The sequence below is a fragment of the Octodon degus genome, unplaced genomic scaffold (assembly GCF_000260255.1).
Source record: "Octodon degus isolate 3935 unplaced genomic scaffold, OctDeg1.0 scaffold00162, whole genome shotgun sequence".
Taxonomy (NCBI): Eukaryota; Metazoa; Chordata; class Mammalia; order Rodentia; family Octodontidae; genus Octodon; species Octodon degus.
In genome coordinates, this window is record NW_004524738.1 from 725,340 (window position 1) to 752,471 (window position 27,132).

Sequence of the window (27,132 nt, forward strand, 5' to 3'; positions counted from 1 at the left end):
TGTGTGTGTGTGTGTGTGTGTGTGTGTGTGTGTCCAGCTCAGCCCACCAGGGGGCAGGGCTGGCTGGCATATGGTGCTGGGGGATTGAACTGCAGTCTGTGTTTTAGGTGCTTTAGACCACTGAGCCATCTCACCAGCCCCTGCACTAACTTCTATATTCTGCGTTCTTTAAAATCATGTGGAAAGGGCCGGGGAGATTGCTGAGTAGAATAAGCACTTGCCTGGCAAGCACAAGGGCCTGAGTTCAATCCCTGGTTCTGCCAAAAAAATAAATAAATAAAATAAAATCATGTGGAAGACGCCAAGGTCTGGTGCTAGCCTGAGCAGTAGCCAGGTCCCCTTGTATCTTCGCTGCAGTGTCCTCTGCATGAACAGACGACGAAACTCAGGGAAACATTTTACTCTGTGTCTGTGAATGAGCAGAGAATACTGGGGCCTTCTTTTTTGATCCACACAAATATTTAATCTATTATTGCCCAGCAGCAGTGGGTGAGAAAGATCTACCACAAGCTTCTGGAATAGGGGGTGCATGAGAAAAAAGTGTCCCAGAGACCATAAGCCAAAGGTGCCTCCAGAAGTCAAGGCCCTGAGCCAGGGATGGCCTGCTTCTTTGAAATCAAATAAGAAGTTAGGGTGAGCTGGGAAGGTAATTTTGGAGGCTGCCACCCCAAGACGATCTGGGCTACCTGGAGGCCAGGGCAGATCTCATGCAAAATCTGCTGCTGAAACACATAGAATGACCAGAAGGAGTGCCGACCCTCAGCCCAGGCCTTCATCTTGTTCTCCTCCATCCTTGTCCTTGCAACTGGGAGAGGGTAGAATCAAATTCTTCTTGGTATTTTCCTCCTTGAACTGCCTCCATCCTGCGAGGCCCTGGTTGGGAAGCCAGCCTGGCTGAGAGTGCTGTGCCCAGGCTCTTCGGGGACTGTTCAAGATCTATGTCTTACTGCCTGTTCATCTCTTTGGTCTCCCTCAGGCCACCCTCTTTGGGCTTTGGGACCTCCCTAAAGGATGACCTCCCAGTGGCCTTGCTCTCAGGGCAGCCCCAGCCTTGGGGACAGGAGAAGGTCTAGCCACAACAGGCCCTTTGCCAGCTGGACACAATGGTATCATCTTCTGAGTCTGAGAAGCTGGCACCACAGTCACCAAAGGGGTGGCAGGGCTTCTTGATGGTAGACACATAGGGCTCAGCATTATGGGGACTCTGGGGCCATTTAGTGGCCCTTGTACCCCTGGACCTGACCCTGCTGAGGTATCAGGCTGAGAAGGGAGACAGAAGCTCATACTCCAGGTCCATAGAGAGCTTGGAGAGGTCCACTATATACCTGCCACTAGCCATGGGGCAGCCCTACTGCTGGGGCTGGCACATGGCCTTGGGATGTAACCAGCACACCCCGCCTGCCTTGCCCTGACATCTGGGATACTAGGAGGTGAAGGACTTCCTTAACCCTATGCTTGCAGGTTTCCTCTTATATGAGTCTGACAGAAGTTTTGGGGATCACCTAGTTTTACCAAGTAGGGCCAGAAATCCAAGTACGTAGAGAGGCCTCCTGGAGATCGAAAGCCTCCTCATGACCTCTGGGTGGAAGCAAGAATCCCAGATCCTGCTAACTAGGCTTCTGCCCAGGCCTCCTAGGCAGGAAAGGCAGGAGCACACTACCACTGCCCAAGCAACCTCCACTCACATGCCTGGGGGGGGGGGGGCTTGTGACCGGTGCACAGCTTGGGCTCCTCACCAACCTCCTCCAGGAGGCCTTCTCACCACACCCACAGCAGGAGGCAGGGGTGTCTCGTTACCACAGGGCGCTGGTACAAGCCAGGCCACCCACATTGTCCATGCTGACGTCACAGAGAGAGCAGAAGGCTTCCTGCAGGCAAGAGAGGAATCCCAGGCTACTTGGTGCCTCCCAGCAGAGGGGGCGGGATCATCCAAGTCGCTTCAGAGAGGAGAGAGATCCAGGCTCTCTGTAGGCCTTTGAGAGGAGTATACAGCGGTGGAGGTTCATTGTGTTTGGCTGGAGTAGAACAGTTATTTTCTAGAAGTTTTCTGTTTTAACAGGCTAGCTCTTTCCTGAGCCTGTAATTAGAAAGACTAGAGAGACACAGCTTTGTTTGTTTGTTTGTTATACCTATGTTTCTAAAATTATCAGCTCCTCTAGCACTGAATCTGGGATATGTTAGATAAAAAGAAAAACTCCCTACTGCGTTGTGCCCTGAGGCCTAACTGGCCTTTTTTCTCACCAACTTTCAGAGGTCTCATGTGCTTGTTTTATATACCTTTCTTCATGGAAAAAGAAGGAAACACTTTCCACTATTTCAAGAAGCAAAGCTCCTTAGGTATTTGTTAAACTTTCAGAACTGTAGTGGGCGTGGTGACTCGTATGATTCTAGCACTCCGGAGGCAGCCTTGTCTCCATGGCGAGTTCAAGACCAGGCTGAGCTACAGAGCAAGACCCTGTCTCAAAAAGAGAAATTTCAGTTAATCAGTGAGAAATTGACCACTTAGAGTTTTTACTAACTTGGTGCTTATTATTGCACATGTAACAGAAGTTGTGCACCCCCCTTGGGCCCTGACGGGGAGGCAGAACGCCACTCTAGGAAAGGCAATTTAGCAACCGGAGCCTGGCCACAGGCCACTAGAGGGCAGAGTAGGAAAGTAACATGTGCACACACACACACACACACACACACACACACACACCAGCAGAGTTCCTCTGGAAACTGCAGGTGGCTTCAGGTGACCCTGGCCTACTGTATTTCTTCCAGCAGCACCCATTTCTGAGCAACTGAATATCTTTTTCTGAGAGCTTAAAGATGGCAAATTAAAGACCAGCAGCAGAGATCAGCCTCTCTGGGGGAACACGTATTGAGACACCTAGAGAACAAACTGGGGAAGAAAAGCGTAGCTCTCTAGGGATGAAGAGGGAGCTGAGAGAAAAACTAGAAACCATGGAGAAGCTGGAGAAATGAAGCCCCATACAGATTTTAAAACAGGGCAGTCTGGAAACCTGACCTTAGCTCCCAGGGAGGGACCCCTGTTTTCTCTAATAGAAGGGAAGCCCAGAGTTCCTGCAGCTCTAGGGAGAAACCGCAGAGGCCAGCAGTGCCAGCTCCTCGAAAAGCCCACAGTTCTTGTAACTGCAAAATACAATGTGGAACTTCACTCTGAAGAAGGGCTCCTTCTGCATGACAGAAGGGAAGAGTTGGAGAAGAAGTCTAGCATGGCGCCCACCATACTTGAGTGTTTAGTCAGGAGTCAGTTTGAGGAGGAATTAACTGTTTAAGACTGAGCTACAGGGCAACTATAAAACAACCTCCTTTCAGGGTTCCCGGTATTACGGACCGCTAAGTTACTTAGAAATATTGTAGGCACTCCCACAGGGCGAGGCCCTCAGAGAAGTCAGTGCAGAAGATAAGAACACAGTACAAGCACGGCTGGAGGTGCATTCACTGAAAGTCGGGCATCCAGATAAAGGCAACAACTGTACCTACAAACTTCCCTGAGGGATGAGCAACAATGATTGATGTCCTAAGTAGGCACCCGTCATCTCGGGTGGAGAACCACAACCTCCCCAGTGCATCCATCCCAGGAAATGTCCCTGCTCATCCCATGCACACTGGCTACAGGACTTGCTTCCCTATTGGAGCATTATTACCTAACCTACCATTCTTGCAATCTTATTGGTTGACCATAGTGTTGTCCTGCCTTATATTGACAGTATGATTTTGTACACGCCTTGTAACTGTGCTGTATAAAACTTGCTTGAGAAGTGGGGTCCCCAGCCACCCATTTGGGACCCCTTCTGTCTCTTAGATAGAAGCTATCTTTCCCTCAATAAGTACTTCCTACTTGTTCCTTGGAATTCATTCTTGGATTTTGGTGAATGTGAACTCAGCATATTGAACATCTAACGGGTTGGGAGTTATACTATTTCCTTTATTATATTTGAATTATTGGAGGTCCTTATATCATCTCTATACAATGGAGGCCATCCTGCCACAGTGATTCTGGGAGGTGGTCTTGAAAGACAATCATGGAGAGGGCCTGGACTAAACAACACCACTGAGAAATTTAAGCTCAGACAAGGAAGGACAAGAAGGACCCGCTCTCCCGGTCAATAAGTCATGGTGGTCACACGCAGCATTGAGAAGGGATTGGATCTGAAAGTGCTGGTAGTGGACAGACTGACCAGCCTCCCAGCTGCCCCACTGCCTAGCCCAACACAGAGCTCACTGATCTGCTCTCCTCATCCGCCCGTGTGATGAGGGACACACATCAAGTTGGACGCTAGCCACAGCCTAGAATGTACAGAGGGGTTTCAGCAGCCCGGGGAGCACTCACAAAGCCAAGAGCCTTAAGGCTAGGCAGCGAAAACCAGGGTTGAAGTGCCCGGAGAGACACGGAAAGTGGAGGTGCTAAAATGAGCACAGCCTTGGGGCAGACACCTCCGAGGGCCAGCTGCAGCCCACAGGAAAGGCAGGGTAGGATGTGGCTCTGCACAGGAAACCTCAGGGAGGAAACCACATGGGTGGCTCACCGGCCCTCCTCGGATCCGGTGGATTCCCATACTGCAGACCCCGGAAGGAAACCACTATTTGAAAACACAGATTTTTTTTTTTGAGGGGAGGAATCCCTTCTTTTTATTTATTCATTAGTTTTTTGGTGGAGTTGAAGAATTTTTCCCCTTTTATCTATGTATTTATTTACTTATTTTCCTCTCCTTTTTTCTTCTTGTCTATTCTTTTATCTACTTTTATCTAATTCTATTAATTTTATTTTACTCCTTAACAGAGTCTTTTATCTTGCTTTTCTCTCCCCTTCTCATTTTTCTTTTCTTTATTCTTCAAGTTTTACTTCATTTCCCCTTCCCCACCCCATCCACCTTTATTAGCATTACAATTAGGCTTATATTTTTAGTGGACTATGACTTCTTCTCTATTGTTAATAGTGGTACAGTTGGTGCATTTAGTACATATTTACTGTAAGTCAATATTTGCTTTGTCTTTTTCTGTACTAGAATTACAGATCTTTTCCGTTATTAAATCTGATATAAGGGTACCTTTTATTGGTTCTTATGTATATCAGTATCCAATTTGCTTTTGACTTTATTACTGTTGTTGATTCTGTTGTCATTGCTGGGATGGCATATTTATGGCTATTAATTGATATTTGTTGTGTACAATTATCTTGTTTGTATTTGTTTCATCAACAATGCTGTAATTTATCTCCAGAGAACTGGGTGCGACAGAAATTATAATGCACCCCAAATTGACAGAGCTGATTTGATCCTGCATCAGAGGTAAAGGCCCAGAGCCAGCCAGGCCCAGCCTGCATCACTAAAACCCTAACGCAAACTAACAAGATCCCCATACTAATAACGAAGTTTTCCCAGTATAATCAACCCACAACCTTCAGAAGACACACACACATATGCCATGCCGGCCCCGCCCCCGGGGCATGTGCTGAGGTGACAATAGAGCTTGGGCATGGTGGCACACACCTGTAATCCCCACTCCTGGGAGGCTGTGAACAGGCAGATCACTAGAGTCTGATCTATGTAGTAAGACCTTGTAGATGCTTACTAAAAAAAATAAATAAATAAATAAATAAATAAATAAATAAAAGGCAAATTACAACAGACACCGCCCATATAATGACTCCGTGGGCTCGCACTCAGCACCTCCGAGCCAGCCCACTTCACCCACCACACGCCCACCCACGTTCTAGCCCAGCTGCCTGTCCAAGGCATATATGCCAGCTCACATCAACCTGGAGAGAAAACTAAGACAGCCAAAGCAACAACGCACAGCATGTCAGAGGAGAATGGAGGAGGCCAGGGGCTCAAAAGCACAGCTTGAAGGGCTCGACTGGTGACTGCTGAGCCGGAAACCACAGCACCCAGTATGTAAATCTTCAAGCGCAGTCAACACTGACCCAGTAGCTGCTGTCTCTTTCTTTCAGGGAGGTACAAAAAATACCTGCAGCTTTAATGCCTCAGAGTGCCTCCGTCTTCCAGAGCGGGACCACAGTCTCAGGTCGTGTTTACGGCACACACATTCACACACAGCTGCGACAGGACTTTGCTTCTTCCAGCGCGCCTTTCTTCAAGGATAGGTGGAAACCATCACAAAGAAGCAAAGATCCAGCTGTTCCTCAAGTGATCTCTTTCGGCTTCTTCCTTCCCACGCAATGGGCCACCCTCACCCCTAGGGGACCCAGGACAGTCACCTTTCGCAACATTCCATCTGAAAGAATGACAGCAGATATGGATCTCAGCATCACCAGAGGTGGATGAGCCTTCTCCTGTCTGCAGGTAATATCGGATGAGATGCAGCAGAAATGACGGTCTCTCAGCCAGAGAAGCCCAGGTGAAGGAGAGTCACCTGCCTTGGACTGTACAGTGACCAGCAGGCTCGGAAGACAGCATAAAACTACAGACCTCGGGATGGACACCGGCCAGGAGCATTTCCAAGCCAGGTAGGGAAGACATCACTCCACCACCCATGCGGAAAACAAAACTATGCTGTCGTGTTTCCGGAATGAATGATTCCCTGTGCGTTACTGATGTGAGAGCCAATACACACACACCCACACATATACACACATGCACACACACACACACACACACACAAAAGGTTGGCTAATTGTGGTGAATAAAAATCAAGAATGGGCCCGGCTAGCTCAGTTGGTAGAGGAAAAAAAAAATCAAGAATGGTGTTTCTGGAAATGTTAGACCTGCACACCGCTGCTAAGAGTGCTCAGAGTGACGTACGGCTGCGCAGTTAGGCGCTCTCTCCCCTCCACACACAGTGAAGAATTTATTCTGAGAACCCAACTGGGGGCTCAGTTGGGAAGCAGCTTCTGTGATGAGTTCGTTGGGATGCTCCCCACGATCTTATTCTATCGTTCTTATGAATCAAATCTAAGAACCACCCAACTGTCTTACTGACACTTTGAACCAATAATAACATGAAAAACCAGTTTATCAGTGGCCATCACAAATACTCTACACAACCATAGGCCCCAGAAGAGCGCCACAAATGCTTCTGAGGCATCCGTTGCCTTCCTAGGGCTGGAACACACTAAAGCTTTCCACCACTTCTCAGCCATCTATCTGATGTTACAACAAACACCATAATCGCATTCCTATCATCATGACTGCGTGTGGCCTATGACCGCGTCCCGCAAGGCTTGTGCCCCCAGAGCTCATCTCATACCTCCAGGTTACTCACATAGGAAACACGTCCCTCATGCGGCAGGCTCACCTTTCCCAGGCCCAGGCTTCAACCCAGGTGTAAAAGCTGATCTCCTTCACAGAACCAGGGATCTTCTCACTTTAGTTGCATTCTGTTTGAAGGCTTTAGACAAAGGTTTGATTGTCATAAAGAAAAATCTCATGCATGTGTATGTATCATTTTAAAGTTACCAAAAAAAGGGGGGGGGGGTGGGGAGATGGCTCAGAGGAATAAGTGCTTCCCTGGCAAGCGCAAGGGCCTGAGTTCAATCCCTGGTTCCACCAAATAAATAAATAAATAAATAAGTAAATAAATAAATAAATAAATAAATAAATAAAATAAAGTTACATTTATATATTGCAGGTGAATATTGTGACTGTTATCTATGTCGGAATTTACCATTTTGCAATTGCACACATTTTTTTCTGAAGACCCTAAAATAAATGTATCCATCTGACTTTTTAAAAAAAATCTAATCAAATAATCTACAACATACAGACAATAGAGAGAAGAAATGTTGTTACTTCTCCTCTTTAATCCCAGGAAACAATTCCTAAGCATAGGTTGTGTAGGCTTTAAGAGTCTGTATTTAAGGGCTGAGAGCTAGGTCAGTGGACTGAGCACCTGCTTAGGCAAGCACAGAAACTCGGGTTTGATCCGCGGTACTGCCTGCTGCGCTGGCCCTGCCCCTGGGCGCCCTGAACCAATAATGGGATCTGGAGAGGCTGAAAACAGAAGGATCACTACAAATCTGAGCTGAATTGTGAGACCCTATACCAAATACATTTTTTTTTAAAAAAGAGTCTGTATTTATACATACATACAATCCATTTCAATGGGACCATGACACCACATTTGGTATACTGCTCTGTGACCTACATTTTTAGTTTTTCCTGTGACTAGGCAGAAACCTTCTTCTCATTGGCTACATTGTACATCATTAGAAAGCTTCATCAAAATATTGTATACCTGGGCCGGCAAGATAGATCAGCGGTCTAAAGTGTCTGCTTAGGCAAGCTCAGGGACTGTGGTTCAATCCCCAGCACCACATGCTGTGTCAGCCCCACCCCCCAAGGTGGGCTGAGCCAGCCACACCAAAAAAAAAATCACAGACCCAAACTCCTACTGATAAAAATTTATTATTTTCAGTTTTTAAACAGCACTTAATGCACACCCTTGTACATACCTCTGGGCACACTCAGCTACTCATCTCCAACCGTAGGATCCTCTGAGGAGTGCTTCCCCCACCCAGCGTTCTCTCTCATGCTTGTTGCTTCTGTTAGGTGACTTTACACCCAGTCTCTAGTCCGAAGTTCAGCTCAGTACCTGAGCTCCAAGTACACATCCCAGCTCCACCACTTACTGTCACAAGCCTGTTGCTTTAACTCTCTGCCCTCAGGTTTTCTCATAAAATAGAGGAAAATATTAATTTCTCATTAACAGAGTCTTAGTGATACTTAAATGTAGTAATCTATGTACAATGTCTGGCACTTTGTAAGTGGTCGATAAATGTCAACCTTGACGATTGGTATTGCTTATATTTCTGCAGAGAAAATCACTTCCTATCATCTTTAGGATCTATGTTGGCTATGTTCTTCACCTGCTGTTTTGTGCATTTAATTTCTACTTGCCATTTTCTTCCTTCTACCTCATCACCTCTGTCCTATCTTCCCTCATCTTCTGGTGAGTCCCATCACTGATTCTGCTATTGAAGCAAACTAGCAAAGCTCCCAGGGACAGACTCAGACATACCTGCCTCTAATCTTTGCAGGTACATTCATAATCTCCTCTTGTAAAACTTACTTTGTAATGGTCACTATTAATCTTTAGTCCATTATAATTTATCTCCTCTTGTTCATTTTGATTTTTAGTTATTCACTTTTGCATTGTTGGGCAAATATCTTTCACACATTTGCCAAGTGAAGGTATTGGACTTCACTTCTCAAATAAGGGCAAATGAAACAACTTATAGTCCAGTAGGGAAGACAAACTCTGACTATCGCAAAGAGAAACTGAGTGTGCTAGACCTACTGACCTTATCTTTGTTCTCTGCAAAGTCAGCTTACCTGCTAGAGATAATCCAAAAGAAAGTCTCTCTTGAGTTGTGCTTCAGAGACAATTAGCTGATTATAGTTTAACCCAGGGGAGCAAAAATGTTTCCAAGCTAAGAAAATGTTTTGGTAAAGCTAGAGGCCAGGGTAGAGCTGTAAGGAGCTTACCTTGGTGGGAACAGTGTGTGGAAAGGGATAGAGATTGAAAGTTAAGAAGGAAACAAGATGCAATCAATCAAGCTGGATTCATAGCAAACAAGACAGTCAGTCTTTCTGATGAAGTTACTATAGGAAGGCCACGGCGCACCATGATTCCGTGGTAGCTCCAAGGACACAACTACATGGTTCAGCTCAGTGAGACCTAAGTGCTACTTGTCCAGTGAAAATAGACCAATTCTCCAAGTAAAGTCTACTTTGATCCTCTGTCATTCTTCATTCTTTCCCCACAGGTAATATATACCTCAGTTTCAAAATACATTTCAAAGCTATGAGCCATGATTTGATCTATACTTAATCTGATTTTTTTTGAAACAATTCAAAACAAAGAAGATGTTCAAATAGGAAGACATTCTATACTTCTTGTCTGAGGGAAGAAGGAATTTCATAGTTGTAACTAAATAAAGCTTGGGAGAAAGTATAAAGAAATGGTTATTTTTAAATTTGTCTGGTTGTCTTTATAACGTAAATTGAGCTTATGTGTTAAATAAATGAATAGCAACCAGGCTAGAGGTGGTAGTCTGTTGAAGAAAGGAACCATCATCCATAACAACTATCATTTTATGGAATTTTAGATCTCACCTAAGGAAACAAACACTACCAGAGAAGCCCGGAGCCTTCCACACCTGCTCAGAAAAGGGCTGAAGTGCTAGCAGCTGAGCCACGGGTCTGTTCCTCTTCAGTGAGAAGGGATTTTGTACGGTGAGTCAATGAAGAGCAACCACTGTGGTGGACGTTCGGCGCGGGGACCAAGCTGGAAATCAAACGTAAGTAGAATCCAAACTCTTCTTCCTCTGTTGTCTGTGTCTCTTGGTCTCTGTGTGTATGAAGTGATTTCTTAACTGATTCTGAAGCCAGGTTCTGGCATTCTCAAGGGTGCCACAAAAGATGAAGTCTATAAGCAAACTCTGAGCATCGAATGTGCATTTTCTAAAGAGCAAGAGTGAGTCATTTAGTGCAAGTCATTTTTATAAGCAATAGTTTCAAAAATTTCCTGGGAGCACAGTAGTGGGCTGCAGGCACAGCCTTGCTCAGTGGCAGGAAGGGAAACTGGGTTTTTGTATAGGAGGGAGGTAAGAGGAACCACTGTGTGTACACTTTCGGCGCAGGGACCAAGCTGGAAATCAAACGTAAGTATCTTTTCCAACTGAAGCTTTACTGTTTCTGTCTGACCAGTTTGCTTTTCCTTGCCTTTTGTGTTTCTTGGTTAGACTGATGTCCAGGATGTACAAATTGCATTCCCAGATTAGGTCCTGAGGGGGGACAATTGCTCCCCAGGAGGCTGCCTGTGGCCAGGTCTTGTGATTTTTACAGCAAAATAGCTTAGTTGGAGAGGAGACTTGATGCCTCCTAGGGAAGTTTTTGTAAAAGGGAGAAGTTAGAGGGAACCATTGTGATTCACTTTCGGAGCAGGGACCAAATTGGAAATCAAACGTAAGTGCATTTTGGCTCAATTCTTTGTGACATTTTAATCTTGCTGTACCATGCGTATGAGTTGGTGGTTATCTTGGTTAAATGAACCATTCCTGGAGACCCAACAGTAAGTAGAAGAATATCAGAAAAAAAGAAATTTAAAATCTGAACAAATAGAGTGTTAGGTTTGTGAGGAGAATAAGACGTGTGGGGAGGATGCGAAAGAAATGGCCGGTTTTGTCCGAATTGGCCAGCCTGGTCTGATGAGCCACAAAGACAGGTTTTTGTTGAGGGGTAGAAGTCTCAGTCACCACTGTGACTCACGTTCGGTGGCGGGACCAAGCTGGAGATCAAACGTAAGTGCATTTTTTAATCCTTTTTCTTATAGAGTTATAAGATTTGGTAAATTTTATGTTTGGATATGAATTCTGGATAGAATGTGGGTTTATTACCAAAATGAGAGAGAAGGGCTGAAGAATGGGGCCCTAAGTGCCAGGTCGCCTCAGTCAATGCTGCGAGGTCAACAGAAAAAGAGGGTTGTGAGGGGATAGCCAGCAAGCTAATCTTGTGACTTGGGCCGGGGAGATGGCTCAGTGGAATAAGCGCTTCCGTGGCAAGCGCAAGGGCCTGAGTTCAATCCTCGGTTCTGCCAAAAAAAAAAGATAATCTTGTGGCTCACCGTCAGCAGTGAACAAGCCAGGGATTGAAGGTAAGTAATTGTTCTGCGTCACATGCTGAAATTTAGGTCTAAATTGGCAGGCGTACTGGCCTGAGGCTTAAGGAGGAGTTCTATGGTGATGGGATAGAAGCTCTCCAGGTTTATTTTCAGGGCCAAAAATTAGACTCAGCTCCAAAAGTAAATTTGGAGACAATGAGATCAAACTGGGCTGAGCTGAATGAGTAAAAGAAAAACATCGTGGTGTAGATGAAAGGGGGACTTGGAGGTATCAGTTATATTGAGTTTTACCAAACAGTGTATTGTTTCTGTTTATTATAAATGAAATAGAAAAGTTGAATGTGTTTCTTAGTCAGTTTTCTCCTTTGCCTGATCATTTTATGAGACAACTTTTAAAAGTAACAGCATGTTACCAAAAAAAAAAAAAAAAAATCAGTTAAAAGGTTAGAAAGACATAGTTGTTTACAATATAAAAGAGATGGCTAACTGAAGAATTAGTAGCAGTGTCATTTTTAGAGTCTAAAATGAGTGATAGGGCTGGAGAGATAGCTCAGTGGCATAAGCGCCTGCCTGGCAAGCGCGAGGTCCTGAGTTTGATCCCCAGTACCAAAAATAAATAAATAAATAAATAAATAAATAAATATAATTGGTCAAAATGAGAGGTTCTAGTAGATCTTGTTAGATAACTCCTTTTTAAAAATCTAATTTCTACATGAAGGTAAAGTTAAAATGATCTCTTAATGGTGGAAAGCTTAGTTTCAGAGAGACTTTCAAAGAAAGTACAAAACTAAATATAATTTTAGGATGCCCCTGTGGGCTTGGAGGGAAAAATGTGAAAGGATATGTTCTTTAATTTTGCCCAGTTATTACTTATCTGTACTTTCATACCGCTAAGGAGGCCGAAGTAACCGCTAGCGTGGTCCGTAGACGCCGTGGCAGTCTTTGCCACGGCTCAGTAATCCCGCTGGCGGTGCCACCGCAGCCCTGTGACATTTCGCCTGACCGCTAAAGGCCTCGGCAATCCCGCCTTAGCCCGCGTAACTGTGCGGCGGCCAACCTTCCTAGCGCACAGTGATACGAACAATGTCGCTAACAAAGAGACTAGCCATGCGGTAGGCCCTGCGCTAACAGGGGAAATGCCAAGAAGAAGCTTATCTATTAAAGATTGCAAAACTAAACTTCACATCTGTTATTATACCCTTTAATGGAGACTTCCAATAAGAAAACTATTTTTAGTGAGATAGCATTTCATCCAATTCCCCTAAATAATAAAATCTTGATAATAAGAGAAAGAAAAGTTCTGTCTGTAACTCCTCATGATGAAATTCACACCAGCAAACATTGGATTTAATGCCAGCGATGTAGCTACGCAGGTCTTGGGCAGTTCACTTGGTGAGTTCATACCAAATCTCATTATGGAACAGTAACTGATAAAAAGTTGTAATATATATATTTTTTGTAATATATTTTTAATCTTCAAAAATTTAACTGTTTGGGTAGGATTGTATTGAGTTCTACAGAATATCTAATATGTAAATGTGATTAATCAAAATAATATAAATGTATTTTTCAATACTCTAATTCTATGAGAAAAAGTATGATCTTGCTACTTAAAATCTCATAATATCTTAAATAGCCTAATAATTTTTCTCTGTTGTAAGTGTATTTCTCACTCCCACTTGGTTTCAAAACTGATACTTGAGAAAGATTTTTTTGGTCTGAACAACTTGCTAGGACTATTTTAAGACCTTTTGAAAAATTTTTTGAAACCATTTTTAGAAGTATTTGACTGCTTTAAATTATTTTAAAAACTATTTCAGGGTCTTCTACAAATTCTTTTAAAGAATCTTAAACTCAATTAAAAGCTAATGAGAGGACTTGAAATAATTTCTGGATTAAATATGTAATGGTTAAATATTTTAGCGCCAGATGGAAATTTTAAATCTGTCAAGAATTCACCCACATAGGAGGAACTTCATAAAACTTTTTCTCTGCTTTTTTTCCAGAGATCACATAATTTTGGTGTGAAGCTTACTTTATTTAATTATTTAGGAAAAATTAGTGATAAAGTTTTAAAGAGAACCAAAACTTCAAAAATAAAAATGCAGAGTCTTAGGTTAAACTTGTAGATTAAACTTGAGGTTGGGTTTATTTTTTAAAAACTGCTCATGTACTGTTGATTTCTCCTAACAACGGAGTCTTGGTTTTTTATTTAATGACTGTTTTCCCACCTGAGGGATTGCTTACTGCAGAGGGGGATTTCCAGGAGGCCACCTGGCAGCTGCTCAAGGTCAGAAGTGAGGCTAGCCAGGTGGCCACAGGCTCCCAGGCAGGTGGCCACAGTTACAGTTGACCCTTCTGGCCTGGCTAAAAATTTCCCCTGTGGTCACAGATATCAGGCTGGGGCTGGGGCCCACTTTCAGGGCTTCATGAGCAGCAGGAGAGTTGGCCTAATCCCAGAGGGGGCTGACACCCAGTGAGGCACAGGTGCAGAGATTGGAGCTGTTCCCGCCACACCAGGAGATGCCCAGGGGAGCTTGACGTGGCAGCCCTGTCATGGGGGAGGGCCTGGAAGTGAGCCACTTCCTGCTGCTGTCTTCTCCTGTATGCAGGAGGCAGACCCGCATTGATGTCTAAGCTCTACAGAGCTTGTTTTCTTTGCCTGAAGCACTGAGCCACTGCAGGTGGTGGGAACACAACTGAAGCAAAGAAAGATGAGGTCAGAAAAGCAGGCAGAGGCCTCTGAAGAGCTACAAAGAGTTCAAGCACAATCTAAACTTTTAAGGGGAGAGGGAACTAGGGAAGAGCTCCATGTGCGTCCTATCCTGCTGTGCTCTGTGCCTGAGAGGTGTGCTGCTCTATGTGTCTGTGTCCAGCACCCCACCCCCATGCACCCAAGAAGATTCCTGCCTAGTGACTGTAACCCACCCTCTGTGCTTCCTTCCTCAGGGAGTGTACAAAAACCAACCGTCTCCATTTTCCCCCCATCAATTGAGGAGGTGAAATCTGGAAGCGCCTCGCTTGTGTGCTTCGTTAACAAATTCTACCCAAAAGACATCAGCGTCAAGTGGAAGGTGGATGGCACTGACTACACACAAGACATCCAGAACAGTTATACGGAGCAGGACAGCAAGGACAGCACCTACAGCCTCAGCAGCACCCTAGCGCTGACCGCTGCGAAGTACAATCAGCACAACCTGTACACCTGCGAGGTCACCCACTCTGGCCAGTCCGAAGTCAAGACCCTCAACAGGAATGAGTGTTAGAGCCAGAACCCAACAGGCACTACTGCCTGCCCTGCCCCACCCCCTCCCCGGGGCCCACCCAGCCTTGAGCTTCCTCCTCAGATGTCCCACCCCTTCCCAGTGAGACCTGCCCTGGCACTATCCTCCGCCCCCCTCCACCACCACCCCTGTCCCCCTCGTTGGCTTTAATTATACTTGGGGGACACTATGAATAAAGTGAATCTTTGCACCTGAGAACCCTCTCCTGATTCATTTTTTAAAGTTTTACATTGTTTTTACTATTACCTCATTTCTTGTCTAAGGGATTAGGTATATCATTGTCCTAAAATGTACCACCATTTATAAAAATCATCCTCCATCCTACCCTACCCTACTGCCCATTACACGACACTCCACCTGGAGACCACCTGCCCCCTCTTGATACATTCTTCCCCTGGCCACTCCCTTCCCTGCTCCCCCTTCCTTGGGATATTTCACAGTCCTTAACAGTGACAGTCACCTGTCCTTTGATCCATTTGAGCTGACCCTGAACAAACAGCACATTTTTCAAAAGAAGAAATCAGCTAGGAGAGTTGTAACTGATACACAATAGTAAAACAATGAAAACAATCTAAACGAACAGGCAGTAGAGAAATGTCTGAGGCCAGCACAGCCCTGGACCTAATGGAACACTGGGCCTTCGCTGTATTTTTAAGTGTGAGGGGTGACTCTTAGCTGACCATGATGCTGTTGAGCATTTTCTACAATCTACTTTCATTCTCACCAAACTATAAGGTTAAATATATTCACTGAAGTGTTGGGCAGTTTCCACAAAGCTAAAAGATGTGCATTTTTCTATATCCAGAAATCCCACTCCTAAATGACTAAGTGTCCCTGTCCACAAAAAAAAAAAGTAGGCAACAATGTCCCAGAGCTCTTACTTATGAAGCCAAAAATTGGGCATGCCAAAATGCCTACTAACAACAGAAGAGGTCAGAAATTGGGAAGGGGGTGAGGCATGGCTGGGGTGAGGGATGTAGTCCTGGGAGGAGACCAAGAAGGGCATTTGGCGGCTTGATAATTCTCTGCTCTTCCGTGTGGGGCATGCCACTTTGTGAAAACAGATCCAGCTGTATAGGCAGCATCTGTGCCATTCTCTACATGTCTGTCTACGCCCTACATGACTTTAAAATGAGCTCATATAAAAATGTCTTAGGGTCGGGGAGATGGCTCAGTGGAATAAGTGCTTCCCTGGCAAGCGCAAGGGCCTGAGTTCAATCCCAGGTTCTGCCCAAAAAAATTTAAAAAAAAAAAAAATCACACACCTATAATATTTAAATGACGGAACTAAACAAAAAAAAAGGGAATATAGATGAATGACCATTTTGTATCTGTGTATTCAAATGGTTAGAATAGATATACAGCTACATTCTCTTAATTCAATGAATAGAGGGATTTGTTCTAATAATGTCTGTAAATAGGATATCAGGTCTGCATGTTGTACAACAATAACCACTAGGAAGACAGTATGCAATGTGTTAATTATTGGAACTGTCCTACCAATTTGATTTGAAACTGTCTCACTGCTATTTATTTCTCAATAAGATGATGGGAAAAAGTAAATAAAAATGTCTTATACCCAGTTTATACGTAAGAAATGTTGAGAGGGACAAGTCACAGGTCAAGGCCAGAGATCAGCAGGGCCCCAAGGCCACATCTGCACTAGCCTAGCCTGCCGTCCCAAGCCTCCTCACACACACTGCCTTCCAGAGCTCCAGGTGCTGTGCAGCACGGGGTCAGAGAACAGTCACTCCGCCGGGGGTGCCTCCACCATCCCCCTAGCTAGGCACACATGTATAAAAATAGAATGGAGCACCCCTTCAGCAAAGGCAGAAAGGGCAGAAGTAGCTTTGTCCGGGTCCTGGAAACCCAAGTGTGACAGGTGATTTGTGGGGAGTAGGGAGAGCTGTGTATGACACCAAGTAGCCTCCCCCTTCTATGTGGCCCTGGGCTGGTGCCCCCCCCCAACACACATCTGCTAAGCACCTTTCTTAGCCTACACGCTGAAGAACTGCAGAAGCAACTTCCCTTGCTAACCTGTAATCCAGTGTTCTCGGCCTTATTTTCTTTGTGTTGTCAGTACTGGAGCATTGAGGAGGACATTCACAGAAAACCTGGATGGGAGGCATTTTGCCTTCCTGTCTCTTAGGAATATTTGCAGGCCCAGGGAGATAGCTCAGAGCTCAGTAGAATAATTGTTTCCCTGGTACCGTAAAAAAAAAAGAATATTTGCTATTATCAAAACTTTGGAAGCCTGCGTGGAGCTTAGAAAGTCTCAGTAATGTCCCTTCAAATGACATGAGCTTGTTCACCCACCTTTGGGTGCCAAACAGAACAGCAAGGGCACCTCTAATCTGGCTGGGAATCCAAAGCAAGCCTCCTGAGAAGTGAGCCTGAAGCCAGATCCACTATAGCCCAAGCAAGAGAAGGCAGGTCATGTGGGCTGAATTGTCTTCCTCAAAAGGGTAAATTCTAGGGCCAGCGAGATAGCCCAGTGGACTAAGTGCCTACTTAGGCAAGTGCAGGGATCAGGGTTCAAAACCCAGCACCACATGCCATGCAGGCCATGCCCCAGGGTGCACTTAACTGGCCACAGACTGGACGTGGTGGTACAGGCCTGTACCCAGCATTGGGGAGGCTGAAAACAGCAGGATCACTACGAGTCTGAACTACAAAGTGAGACCCTGTACCAAATATGTTAGCGGGGAGCTACATTCAACTCCTAAGGCCAGGTTCTCCAAAAATGTGACGCTGTGTGGAAAATGGGGCTTTGCGGATGTAATCGAACCAAAGTGAGATCATCCTGAAATGCTGTTGAGGGTGCAGCGATCCGGATTGTTCACGCGTTGCTGGTGGGAACGCGAAATGATAGAACAGCTCCTGAGAATAAATTGTCTACCTCTGGAAAAAAAATACACCTGCCATGTACCCCCCAACAAACGAAAATTGATGTCCACACAAAAACTTATACTTCATGGTTTTAGCAGCTCTATTTTAATAGCTAAAAGGAAGGGGAAAAATAAGTCCCTCAATAGGTGGCTAGTCAAACAAACTGTTATATGTGTATAACATGGAATCTATGAAGCAATATGAAAGAATGAGATAAAGATTCATGCATTGTTTTGGATAATTCTCAAGGGGATTGTACTCAGGAAAAAAATGCAATCACGTATCTTGTAATTGCTTCTATGGACATTTTATTTTTTTATTTTTTATTTTTTTTAGAGATGAAAGGCTGCAGAAATGTTTATTGAATACAGTGCCAGGTTTATAAATAAAACTTATTTACAATTTACATAGAGTTGATCCCCCATCAGAGGTGGTTAACAGTTCATCTCAAGATTTACAGAAACGTTCAAGTACATCTCCTTTTCAAATAGCCACGATGAAGGGCAACTTCAGTAACAAAAGAACCACCACCATCTTTGCTACAGAAGTGTTTAATGAGCATTATAATAGATTTGGAAAAAAAGAACACACACACTCCACCCATGCCACTACCTTCCCACTCCACAGGACAGACAGCAGAGAATCTGTCTCCTATAGGAAAAAATGGCAGAAGTGTTTTTTTTTTTTTTACTCCGAATGCCTTCAAGGCATGACTGGCTGTCTTGTGTTGTGGGGATCGAACCACAGCAACCTGAGCCTGACTGCTTTGTTGAAGCAGCCACTTAAAGAACTGAGCTAAGGGGCAGGCCCCCTCTATGGACATTTTAAAACGACAAAATTATAGAGCAGGAAGACAGATTACTGGTTTCCAGAGGCAGGAATAGTGAGGAAAGGAGAATGGATATGACCATAAATGAGTTCAAGGGAGATCTTTTCAAGGGAAGTCCTGAAATAATTTTGTATCTTATCTATCTATCTATCTATCTATCTATCTATCTATCTACATATAGGTATAGATAATATGATAAAAATGATGTACATATATACACATACTGCACCAGCATCCGAGCCATGGTTTTCATGTTGTACTTTAATTAAATAAGAAATAACAACTAGGAGAAACTGGGTGGAGGTTACACAAGGCCTCTCTGTTCTATGTTCAACTTTCTGTGTGTCTAAGATTATATTTCAAAATTAAAAATTAAAAAAGAAGTTGAGGTCATACTGTGTTGGGTTGAGTCCTAAACCCGATGTCCGGTGTTCTCATGTGAAGGAGATTGGAGATGCAGGGACACAGAAGGAGAATGCCATGTGACCTTGGAGGTAATCACTAGAGTGACACAGATGCCAGCCAGGGAATGCTGGGGACTTCTTGAGCCGCCAGAAGCTGGGAGAAAGACGTACCATGGCTCATCCCTCAGAGCCTCCAGAGGAGAAGCCAACCTTGCCACACTTCGATTTCAACCCTGGTACCACCTTCCCTCCAGAGCTCTGAGAGAACACCCTTCTGCTGTTTGAAGCCCTGGTTTGGGATCTTGTGTTGGGGAAGAAAATTAATACAATGCAGACAGCAAGAAAGAGAGCACTTCCTTTCACACTCATGCACTGGCCTCATAGTTGTTCTTCCCTCAGAGACGGCTGGCTGCTCCACAGCTCCGGCAGGTTTTCAAATCCAGAAAGTTCAGGCCGACATGAGTGGAACATCAAGGAACAAGATATCCAGGCTGCTTCTCATGAGAAGCAGCCCAGTCTTCGACTTTAAACACGAACTATGAAATCCAAAAGCCCTCACTTGCCATGGAGTGTGTGTAGGGCACCATGAAGGGTCGCGTGACCCTAAGCAGGTTTCTGGACTTGTGTAGGCCTCACCTGTAAGATGCAGATAATGATGGTAATAACTTGATGGGCTGAGCAAAGTCAAATTAGAGGGGGTTTTAGTTTAGTTTGGGTTTGGGTTTTTTTTGTTTGTTTGTTTGTTTTGTTTTCTTTTTGCAGTACCAGGGATCAAACTCAGGACCTTGTACTTGCCAGGAAGGCGCTTATGCCACTGAGCTATCTCTCTGGCCTCAACAAAGTCAAATTAAGAAGGACAAGTGCAAAAAGCTCAGCAAATGGATCCTATTCAAAGTTCAGTGGAGGTCAGTATTTAACGACTGCCCTTATTTGCACTGATCCTCAGAATGGGCTGACTTCAGTTCCAAGCCCCAAGAGTCCTATGACCTAAGGCAGGAGTGAGGAAAGAGGTGAAACAGAAAAGGAAAAGGCAAAAAAGAGTTCCCACCTACAGCAGGCAGGTGTCCTCGCTTCAGGTCAGAGATAGCCCCTCTGTGCACTGTGAAACTTAAACAGTGTGAGACAGCCATCATTCCAAGAGAGAAAAGGCAGGCCCAAGCCCACTACTGGACAGTAAAATACCCGGATACTTTTAACAGCAGCCTGTAGATGACACAGAGCCCACAACACAGTAGGTTCTGTAGTGTAGTGGTCATCACGTTTGCCTCACACAACACAGTAGGAAAAGTCACGGCTTCCTGAGAGGGAGCAATGGGGTTAAAAAAACAACCAACGTGCAGTGTCTCCAACCGCTGCCGCCACCTCCTCCTGCTGCTCCCCTTGGCCTGCGACATCACCCCACGTAACTCCAGGCACAAGATTTCCCCTCTTCCGTCAGTTAGATGCACTTGGGACCCTGACGTCCTCCTCTAGCTCTGCTATCTACACTTCAGCGTGGGATCCTCCATGGCTCCCAGTGAGTCATAGCAGTGAGCTGAAGATGTTCTTTTGGAGAAGGTGAAAAGGAGAAGACAGGATGAGGAAAACTGTGAAGCGAGGGAGATAGCAGAGGGAAAAGAGGAAGGGTGGACAACTGACGGAGTAGAACAAGTGGCACAGAAAGGAAAAAAGGAAGCCAGGGAGATATGTGTTTGGGTGGCTTCAGATCATGCGTTGGTCCAGGCACTGACAGCTACGAGACCTAACCTTCCAGATGTTTCGGTATAACAACTCTCTCTGCTCTTTCTTGCAACTGGACCCCTGGTGAGCCCACGGGCATGTCAGGCCTTTTCATCTCGCCGTAGCAGGTGCCGCTTGGGCCAGTGCCTGTGCCGGGGAAAGAGGAAGAGGGGTTTTTACAGAAGTCATCAAGGGGAGACCAAGCATCTTCACTATACTGCAGTTTAGAGTGGCTATGCGAGGACGGGGGACTAAGCCCCAGAGGCTACGCAGCCCTCTCCCCATAGGGTGAACACAGGGCAGTCACCAACACTGATCCTCAGAATGGGTAGACTTCAGTTCCAAGCCCCTGAGCCTAGGGGGCCTGGCCCTAGCTCAGGCCTTTAAGTGGCTGCTTCCACAAAGCTGTCAGCCTCAGGTTGCTGGAGTTCGAACCTCACAACTCTCCAGCTGGCCAAAAATCCCCTGAAAACATTCGAGGAAAAAAAAAAAAAAAAAAAGCCCCTGAGCCTGGAGAGAAGCACAAGGTAAATGCCTGCCTTTCCCACAGCACTGGACACAACTGCCTGGGAAAGTGAGTTTACAAACCATAAGAGCAAGTTTCTTGGTTAAGGACCTCCGTTTTCTCATCTTAAAGGAAGGGGATCACTCATAAGGCTGTTATGAGAAATGGATGAAATATGACATGATCAAAGTATACAGAGACTTTCAAACTTAAAAATGCCTTATAGTAAAAGACATATTGTCATTAATCCTCCTTAAAAAATTTCCCCTCCTTTCTGACATACTTATTTTGCCACTCTTGCCACTTTCTGAACCAACCTTGTAGTTGTCAGTGCCTGGACCAATGATGATGTAAACCAGAACCAGTCTTCTTCGTGGATTTACAGGACATAGTCAAAACTGAAATGAGTGCTAGGTGTGATGCACTTGGGAGGCTGAAGCGGGAGGATCACTGGGAGGTCGAGGCCAGCCTGGACTACCTCGATAGGGAGATCCTGCCCCTCCAAAACTGAAATGCAGTGAATGCTGATGCCAAGTGTCATCCAACAAAAGACAGGCTCTTAAAATCCTAGCAGTGTGTCCTCAGCCACCGTATTCACCAGACCTGCTGTTGTCCAACTCCTGGGTCTTCCCCACAGTCAAAATAACCACGAAAGCCAAATGTTTTGGATCAGTGCAGGACCTTAAGGTAACCATGATACCACCACTACAAACAGTCACACAAGAGGACTCCTAGAACTGCTCCAGAAAGTGACAAGAATGATGCGATCCCTGTGTTAGAAAAGAGAAGTAGGTTGAAGTGATTAACAGCAATGTGTCTTTTACTGTAATATTTTTCATTTAAACATTCGCTATGATTTTATGAAATTCGTAACTGATGTCAAGTACAAAGTGCTGGGAAATGTAGAAATGTGAATCACCTTAGTAAAGAAAGAGTAGTTCTCTTTGACTATTACTTGATTTCTTCCTAGAACTTACTCTCCAGACAACTCTTTCATCTCTAAATGTCTAAACTGTAAACTAGCTCATGCACACTTTAGACCTGCATGTCCAGTAGGGCTCCTGCTAATCCACGTGGTTACTGAGCTCTGGATGGGCAGTTAGTCCTTACTGAGGTGCACTATAAGTGCAAGAAACACACCAAATCCTGAAGGCCTGCTTCCATAGATATATACAAAATTTCTGCTTAATAAATTTTGTTTTGGGAGCTGGGGAGATAGCTCAGAGGCATAAGTACCTACCTGGTAAGCACGAGGACCTGAGTTTGATCCCCAGCCCCACAGGCCGTGCTGTCCCTGAACCAGACATGGTGGTGTACACCTGTAATCCCAGCACAGGAGGATCTCTGTGAGTTTGAGACCAGCCTGTGACCTACAAAGATGAGCACAAGTCCAGCCCAAACTGCACAGTGAAACCCTGTCGCAAAATGAATAAATAAAGGCCAGTGAGATAACTAAGCAGACTAAGTGCCTGCTTAGGCAAGCTCTGGGACCAGGGTTCAATCCCTAGTACCGCATGCCACACCAGCCCAGGCCCTGGGTGCACAGAGCCAGTGACCATGGTGGTACATGCCTACAATTCTAGCACTGAAAACAGAAGGATCACTACAAGCTGCATAGTGAGACTCTACACAAACTACATAAAAATAAATAAAATTAAAAAGATAATAAATTTTGTTTTGCATTTTATGTTTTGACTGCACACTGAAGCAGTAATATTCTGGCTATATTGGGATACATACATTATCAAGATTGACTGTACAGGTCTATTCCCATAATGTTGCTGTTGTGGGCCTGTATGTGGCCCACACTGTTTCCTACCAGGCAGGGCTGCTTAGAATATCCTCAACTATGAAAGGCACCCTGCAATGTGGTCTGGAGCTTTCCATAAAAAGGTCTCAGGACTTGACTCTGGGATGAACTACAGAGAAATAAGAAAGCCCTTCCCTGAGCTCACACCCAGGCATTCCCTGAGCTCATCACCCTGCACAGGCATTAGAATGTTAGTGATGGGATTTGTTCTAGCCCAACCCCCTTCCTTGCATGGGTGAGAAGCTGGTGAGGGACCCTTGCAGTAGCCTATCCGGCTCCCAAATGTGGGGCCTGTACAGCCCGACAATCGGCTGATCCTTGCTACCACTCCGTCTCCAAACAGTGTTCTCAGTCCTTTTCCTTACAAGTGTGGGGACAGCAGTGAGTATAATTATATACTTAATTATATAATTAGGTCTTATTATATAATTGCAGGGGAGTCTTAATTATATAATTGCAGGGGAACATAAATACACGTGGCTCAGATTTTTATATATGATGTGAAGTGTTTTATGCAGTTAGAAGGAGGTAGACCCCATATATTTACAAACACACATTTTATATAAATGTTTACACAAATGAACTATGATGTAGGAAAAGGGAAGAAGGTAGGCCATCCAAGGTGTGCCACACAACTCTAGTAATGGTGGAAGACAAAGCGGTAGGAGACAGGACCACGGTTCCTGCCATCAGTGCTTCAGGCAGGTGACACGCAAGGAAAGCATTCTACTGGTGACCGGTGTGTGGAAATGGGAACCATAGCAACCTCTGATCTGTGGCCCTGAATGCCAGTGCATTTTTCTAAAAAGATCCCCCAACAGCCCAGCAAGAAGCCCCTCTTTTTCAGAAAAACCTGTTTCTCTGATTTCTCCCCACCCTGCCACCTCTCCATCCTCTTCCCATTCTTCTTGTTTTTACCATTTGCAGAAGTCTCCCTTCTCTCTCCCTAGGTCCTTCCTTCCTCCCTGCTTCCCTCTCCAATTCCTCTTACCCTTTCCACTTCATCTACCTCCCAAGCTCTTTTTAGGCCTGTGTAGCCCTCACAACTCCTACCATGTGGCTATGGATTCTTATGAGAGGTTCCATCCCCCAAACCTGGACTAGAGCCTTTTGCATTCCTGAACTACAAGATTCTCCACATAGTGGGAGAAAAAAGAAATGCAGGGAGTGAGGGATAGAGTAGGGCAGAGAGAGGGAGGGAAAGGGAGGGGAGGGCTGGCATTCACTAGTACTGTACCCCGTGTGATCACCTTTGATTCTCATCCTGCACGCTGAGGTTTTTCTTAGTATCCCTAATGCATAGATGAAATGTTAAGGCTAAGAAAGTGTTTGTAATGTGCTTAACATTACAGATCCAATAAAAAGTGAGCGCATAGCTGGTCATGGTGGTTCACGCCTGTAATCCTGGCTACTCCAGAAGCTGAGACAGGAAGTTGAGAGTTCAAGGCTAGCCTGGGCAACCTAGTGACATCTTGTGCCAAAATACAAAGACCTGTGAATATAGCTCAATGGTAGAGCACTGGTTTAGTAAACTGTGAGGGCCATGTTCAATTAATTCCAAGTACTGGAAGAAGAAGAACAAGGAAAAGGAGAAGGAAGAGGAGAAGGAGGAGAAAAAGAAGGTGGAAGAAGAGAAAGAGGAGAAGGGGAAGAGGAGGAGAAGACAGGAAAGGAGAGGGATTGGGAAAAGGAGAAGACCTGAAAATATAAAAGCTTTTTTTTTCACCATGGGTTTAAGAACAAATGAGAAAAAGCCCCCAATCTATTATGCAGCAATAAACATTAATGATCAATGTAGGAAACAAAATCAGCACCGAGACTTCTGTGATGCTGTGGTGGCTCAGGACAGTGCCAACCTGCAATTGGGCTCTACTCTGTGATAATCCCAGAGGATGCAGTTTCAGGACTGATAAGCACCATGTCACTGATTCTTCCAATAGCCCCTCATCCCAGATGAGCTTGCGTTACCTCTTTTTATAGTTAAGGAAGCTAAGATTTAGGCCGAATGTCATGTGCAATGCCACATTATCAGAAGGTCTCAAAATCAGGCTTCAAACTCGGGCAGCCTGTTCAAGAGCCCTAACTCTGAAACCTAGTGCTGGTCTCTCCATTGCTACTGTCATGGTTGCCAGTTTCAGGGGCAAAACATCAGTGCATCTTAGAGTCAAGGGGGACTCAGAAATCAAGTCTGTCAATGAGGAAAGGCAAGAGGAGAGACTGAATCATACTATGGCTTTATCATCTAGAGACACATTAGAGATTGGAGGCCAGTGTTATTTCTACCTGCTACATTTTTATTGGCTGGGTAAGGAGTGACTTATGGACATCTCTGGGGAGGAATCCACGCATCAGCACAAAAATGGAGAGTCAGCCAAACCTGAGCCAGTTAGCACCATTAGTCTACTTTGGAAAACCAATGGCCTAGCCAAAGGCCCTTCTCAGCAGGCCAACATCATCCACCATCTTGTCGTAGCACCCTGGCCCTAGCCATGTCTGCAACTACCCCCCCACAAACTGGTGATGACTGAGTTTCATGGTGCCTGGTCTCAGAAGGTTAAAAAAAAGTAGTGCTACCTATAGGGGAGAGTCCCAAAGACCAAGATAGCAACTGTCATAGCAACGGTCATGCTGCTTTGGTCAAGGAGAAGGCCTTTGGGGAACTGAAAACAGAACCTTGAGCACATCTGTTGCTTTCGCTCCCATCCTCCTCCAACAGGCTGGGTGGGGCACTCCATGCCCTTTCAGAAGCTCTGTGCACCTGAGGCCCCCACAGCACCTGCCCAAGGCTATGTCTAGCACTGGGATGGAACTAACCCCAGCCCTAACTTCTTCGCTATCACTCCATCTAAACCCAGTGCCCCCTCTACATTCCTAGAGCTCTCCCAACAGGAAATCCTGGAAGAGTCAATGTCCTTGCAAAGGTCTAATGTGCTACCCATCCCTACACAGACTATGAACCATAGTTGTGTGTGAACAGGTGCCTTATGAGGCCCAGAGAGGCCCTGGTAGTATCTGAGAGCAACAAGACCCAGCTTGTGTTGAACAGTTTGGCCATCTTGAGGATGAGACACTGGAAAGGACTGGAGAAACTAGGTCAACATTTCAGAATATATTTCAGTAACTATCCTGATGTCCATAAAAGAAACACTCTCATCTACCTTACACCCTTTCCATCCATGCATGGAAGCATGCACATATCTACTCGCCCAACTGTGGATCATTAAGTCACAGTGTAATTTGACTGCCCTTCCACGACAAACTATTCCAATACTACAGAAACACTTGTTTGTGTGCTTAGATGAATGAATGTCCACCTTCACTTGCTATGTGGACAATTGTTGACATTTCTGCATGCCTGGCGTATTTGTTCTGCAGAGTATACTAGACAAGACAGAGGTCTGAACTTCAAGTGCTCCCAAGATAGGTGACAAGATGTTAAATAACATTGCAATGTGACAGCAATGGACTGGAGGTGGCAGATATCTACAAGCTCAACAAGAGGGCAACTAACATGTTAGAGGTCAAGAAGGCGCATATCTTGCCCTAGACTATGGGCTTCTGAGACTGTGGACCACTGAGACACTCACCAGCTGGTCTGCCCCGCATTGCGCCAGCGATTCACTGCACAGTGATATAACTTTAACCTCTCCAGCCAGAGCAGCCCACTCAGGGATGGGAAGTTTTCCACGGATTATAACAAAAGTAACAAAACTCTGGCTGAAGAGCTGAAAGGGTCTGGTCCTCGCACCCTGACCTTAGCACATCTTTGTCTTTCTTCCTCCACCTCCACTCATCCTTTTAAGATTATAAATGTTGGGGCTGGGGAGATGGCTCAGTGGAATAAGTGCTTCTCTGGCAAGCGCAAGGGCCTGAGTTCAATCCCCGGTTCCGAAAAAAAAAAAAAGATTATAAATGTTTAAGGATACAGACAAGTTTTCTTAAATTGACTATGAAAAAAACCAAAGTCCTTGAAACAGAAGTAAATATGTGAACAATGACACAGTGCAACACTCACCACCTCTCTCTCAACACACATGCACACACAGAGGCAGGCAGGCACACACACACACACACACACACACACACACACACACAGAGGC

General features: G+C 45.1%; 2 long non-coding RNA genes and 1 gene segment (V, D, J or C); 1 reads left to right on the forward strand and 2 right to left on the reverse strand.

Annotated features, from left to right (window-relative positions):
• LOC111813057 overlaps positions 1-10,634 on the reverse strand; it is a 24,842-nt gene extending 14,208 nt beyond the window's left edge. Inside the window, exon 1 of the long non-coding RNA XR_002818395.1 lies at positions 10,600-10,634. This is a non-coding gene — a long non-coding RNA (uncharacterized LOC111813057). The remainder of the gene's footprint in view (positions 1-10,599) is intronic.
• The window catches only part of LOC111813058, a 137,579-nt gene extending 126,306 nt beyond the window's left edge, over positions 1-11,273 (reverse strand). Inside the window, exon 1 of the long non-coding RNA XR_002818396.1 lies at positions 11,237-11,273. This is a non-coding gene — a long non-coding RNA (uncharacterized LOC111813058). The remainder of the gene's footprint in view (positions 1-11,236) is intronic.
• LOC101562402 overlaps positions 1-15,071 on the forward strand; it is a 271,529-nt gene extending 256,458 nt beyond the window's left edge. Inside the window, 2 exon segments of the V gene segment in view lie at positions 10,235-10,270; positions 14,542-15,071. Coding sequence covers positions 10,235-10,270; positions 14,542-14,858 — 353 coding nt within the window.
• The last annotated feature ends 12,061 nt before the right edge of the window (positions 15,072-27,132 follow it).